The sequence below is a fragment of the Hipposideros armiger genome, unplaced genomic scaffold (assembly GCF_001890085.2).
Source record: "Hipposideros armiger isolate ML-2016 unplaced genomic scaffold, ASM189008v1 scaffold_128, whole genome shotgun sequence".
In the NCBI taxonomy this organism is placed as follows: domain Eukaryota; kingdom Metazoa; phylum Chordata; class Mammalia; order Chiroptera; family Hipposideridae; genus Hipposideros; species Hipposideros armiger.
Window position 1 is genome coordinate 2,657,073 of NW_017731478.1, and position 4,232 is coordinate 2,661,304.

General features: G+C 45.0%; 2 protein-coding genes across 5 annotated transcripts in view; both read right to left on the bottom strand.

Annotated features, from left to right (window-relative positions):
• CFAP251 (cilia and flagella associated protein 251) overlaps positions 1 to 1,791 on the bottom strand; it is a 75,864-nt gene extending 74,073 nt beyond the window's left edge. For all 4 annotated transcript variants that reach the window (XM_019649000.1, XM_019648998.1, XM_019649002.1 and 1 more), the window contains exon 1: positions 1,031 to 1,791. The gene's annotated coding sequence lies outside the window, so the exon portion shown is untranslated. The remainder of the gene's footprint in view (positions 1 to 1,030) is intronic.
• A 95-nt stretch (positions 1,792 to 1,886) lies between these two features.
• PSMD9 (proteasome 26S subunit, non-ATPase 9) overlaps positions 1,887 to 4,232 on the bottom strand; it is a 23,856-nt gene continuing 21,510 nt past the window's right edge. Inside the window, exons 5-6 of the mRNA XM_019649003.1 lie at positions 3,405 to 3,493; positions 1,887 to 3,055 (exon numbers count right to left, since the gene is read on the bottom strand). Of these exons, the coding sequence (XP_019504548.1) occupies positions 3,028 to 3,055; positions 3,405 to 3,493 (117 nt within the window). The 3' untranslated portion in view covers positions 1,887 to 3,027. The remainder of the gene's footprint in view (positions 3,056 to 3,404; positions 3,494 to 4,232) is intronic.

The following is a 4,232-nucleotide window of genomic DNA, read 5'->3' on the forward strand; positions in this document are numbered from 1 at the left end:
GATAATACCAACTTGGGCCAGTGAAGCGACGTCCTCCACAACTAGACTGAAGAACAAAAAGGACAGCAACTTGTCTGTTCCCTTTCCCAGATTCCCCAACACTGTTCCCCCTCCCCCAATTCCCCAATAAAATCTTTAAAAAAAAAAAAAGAAACTTTTGTGCATCAAAGGACACTATCAACAGAGTGAAAAAAGCAACCCATAGAACGGGAGAAAATATTTGCAAATCATCTGAAAAGGGATTAATGTACAAACTATATAAAGAACTCCTACAACTCAACAACTAATGACTGAATTAAAGAAGGAGCAAAGAATCTAAATAGACATTTCTCCAAAAAAGAGAAACACATAGCCAAAAAGCTCATGAATGGATGCTTCACATCACTAATCATTCGAGAAACGCAAATCAAAACCACAATGAGGAATCACTACATATCCATTACGATGGCTACTATCAAAAAAATCAGAAAACAGCAAGGGTTAGCGAGGATGTGGAGAAATTGGAGCCCTCATGCACTGTTGGTGTGACTGTAAAATGGTGCAGCTGCTGTGTAATACAACATGGCGGTTCCTCAAAAAATTGAAAATAGAATTGCCATAGATAGAATCCCGCAATTTAACGTCTGGGCATGTACCCAAAGAACTAAAAGCAGGAACTCAAACAGGTATTTGCACACCCACATTCATTGCAGCATTATTCACAGTAGCTAAAGAGTGGAAGCAAACCAAGTGTCCATCAATAGACGGGATAAACAAAATGTGGTCTATCCAGGGCCGGCCGAGTGGCGCAATGGTTAAGAACTCGCTTGGGATGCCAGAGGGCCCCGGTTCGGATCCCACATATGAGGGCCAGTAACACTGCCCTCCACAGCTAAGATGCTGAACAACTCAGCTCAACCTGGAGCTGGGCTGCCTATGAGTCGCCGGCGACGGCATGGGCTGCAGTCCCTGTGGCANCCCCCGGGAAGCACAAGACCCTGCTTTGCTGAGCCCCCCTCCCCGGGTCCCATGACCTCCGCCCTTGACTCACAGAGCGTGCCCACCCAGGTTCTTAAAGGTCAGGGTCGTCCCGCCGCCTGGACCCCTCGGCCGCCTCCCGTTTCTAACTACTGCCGCTTTCTCTTCTACGGACTCCCTAGTTACGGTTGCCACCAAAGCCCGTCCCCTTGGTAACCGCTGCCGCCGCAGGCGACGAGCCGTAAAGTGAAAAGGCTGGACGGAAGTCATGCGCCCAGAGAGCAGTCGCAAGCGGCCCGGCGCGCCCCCTGCTGGTCCGCAGGGGAGAGGGCCGCCATGACTCTGGCGGTCAAATTGGCTTTCCTGACCTCACCTTTCTCTTTCCTCCCACCCGCTTTAAATCATGGCGCCATTCCCTGAGAACCTGCAGTGGCCAATACGGGCAATTTTGACTTTCTAAAGGCTTAACAAGATTCAGGGAAAAAGCATGAACTGTTTTGAGTACATTCTCTTTGCCAAAAGCACACTAAATTTCCTGGTCTCATAGATGCTGCACACATCGTGTCTTCCACACCTTCTCACCGGGGCCCTACGTGTTGTGCAGCAAATTTCAGCTAGCTGGGATGAAGTAGTATGTGTTGTAGCTTACATTATCTTGCTGCACTTATCACAAAACGTTTCTGCAAAACCAGTTTGGCTATTAGGATCCTTCTATCTGAAACTGACCCTCCCCTAGATCCTCGCAGAAGAGGGCAGACCTGGCCACCACGTGGTTTCTAAAGGGAGACCTGCAGGACACCAGCGAAAGGCACTGACACACAAGATGGCTGCTATCGTTTTAGGAGAACATGAATGATTCTCCCTGACTCCCACGCGCCAGTGCTAACATGCATACATCTCAAGAAAAAAAAAAGGGGGGGGGGATAAACTGAATGGGACAAGCTGTGTTTATTACAATCTAGGTCTTATAAAAAGAGATCGGAAAACACTTGGAATTAGAACACAATTTAAACAGCAAACACTGGAAAACACAACATGGCTGTGGCTACAAGGGGGGCATACATGTGGATATATGACAGTCTGGGGAAGACACTCAACAGAAAGGCTTTCCAGATGAGCATGAGAAGCCATGGCTGGAAGTGCACCCCAATACCGACTCTTCAGGACAAGCTAGTATGTGTAGTCAACCCAAGCAAAGCCAGTCCGGAGGAACACAGCAAGGCACACTTCCACAGAATGTGCCAGATCTGTGAAAGAAGAGTGGTCTGCACAAACTTTACAAAATAGTGCTGATTTGAGGGCCTGACAAGGAGGTTCAATTACAAAAAAAGTCAAATGAGAAGCTAATTTGTAGACTTTTTAATTCTAGAAGTGAAGGGAGCTTGCTGCCTTCTGGCGGGTTATGGAGAGAAAGCTGACACCTCGCTGGGCTGCCTGGGGAGCCTCCTGGTTTCCCTGTTTCTAAAGGGCATCATTCTGGCCCTGGAGGACTAACTGCTGAGATTGCAATTTCTGTATCCAGAGCAGCAGAGTTGCAGAGCAAATGATGATGGGGCAGCCAGAGTGTCTGGAAACCTCATTCACGAAAGGATGATGTTCCTGAAATGCTGTTGGGTCAAAATTGACTTTGGCACAATTGTTGGTTTATTCTTCCCAACTTTCTATAAGGATGTTCTACTTCCTGTCTAAGCTTTGGTCTGAGAGGTTCATATGAAATTCAGTTGGGGTGATAACATGATCCTATCAGCATTATAAACCTGTGTTATTTGGGGAAAAAAATTCCTAAAAGAATAAAGTCACAACAGCACCTGCCCACTTGCCCACAATCAAAGAATTCCCATATAAGGCCATGGCCTAATTTGCAAAAGATGCTAAACACAGATCAAGTTTTTAACGGTGCCTTAAATCCCGAGAGATTACACTGGGAGGCCACAGCGTTTCCACCATCTGGAAGTTCAGCTTCCAGCCTCTTCCAGGTCCTTCAGCTTCAGGGAGAGGAGGAGAAAACCCCACTAGACCCAAGTCTAAGGCAACGGAAGAGGCTCTCCTGTTACTGTTCCCCAGGGACAATCATCTTTGCAAAGGAATTATGTTGCAGCTGGAAGAAAAAAAGAAAAGGGACAGCATTAAGTTTGGTGACTCCATTCAGGAAGATCAGAAGGTGAGCCCTTCTGAGGTTTTTACCCCCATTTTTTCATTCTTTTAAAGCAAATGCCCAGGTAATGAAAGAACCAGAGACCAGGCAGGACTCCCTCCACCTCCATACCTGCAATTTCATTCCTGCCACAAGGATTTATCATGAGTTCTGTGGGCAAGCTGGGGATTCCCATCATTTCCCAACAACCCTCGCCCCATCCCCCCTGCTCCCCCGCTCCCCCCTCCTGCAGCTTTATGTCTAACAAACAAACTGACACTGCCGTGTGAATGAACAGAAACAGATACTTTACCCCAGCAGTCCTTTTCCCGCCCAGCGTGTTGGGACAAGTCGAAGCTGGTGTTTCTCCCCTCTGCGGGTCACTATCACATTCAGGGGCTTCTGAAAGGAAAACAAGCTCGTTTTATGTTCAACTTCCTTATCGCTCAAAGAGATTCATGCTCAAATGTTGACATACTGTTTTTCACCCATCAGACTGGTAAGGACGCTTATTTTAAGCATCATCCTTAAAATAAGTGTGGGGGATAGGGCACTTTTGGGGCCACCAGTGGGGCTGCAAATCAGTACCATCCTCTTGCAGAAACATGTCCCCCGCAAAAAAAAAATATATATTTTAATGGTGCATACAAGATATAATTTGCAAAAGTACAAGACGATATATGAACTAAGTGTTCATTCCAGGGCTGTTTATAAATTCAAATACTGAAAACACCCAAAATGTCTTTCAATAAGGTATTGTTCAAATACAGTATAGTGTATGAAGCAATTTTGGTAAAAACAAAACAAAAACAGCAAAGTATAAACTGATTACAATATATTTTCTAAAATGACAAATGTGTTGCTTGGTGCATACAAAGTTTTTGGGAAGATAAACAAGAAAACTGTTAACAGTGGTTACTTCTGAAAGAGAGAAGGGCTGGTAGTTTGGAGTAAGAGAAGATAGTATTTCTTTTCTTTTAACATTTACTTTTATATCTTTCTATACCATTAATTTTATTTTTACCATGTGTATTACTTTAATTTAAAAAATTAAACTAGGTAGAATATATACCAAAGAAAATTATGATTTAAAACTTTTTGTGGGCCAGCCGAGTGGTGTTGGTTAGGAGTTGACTTGGGA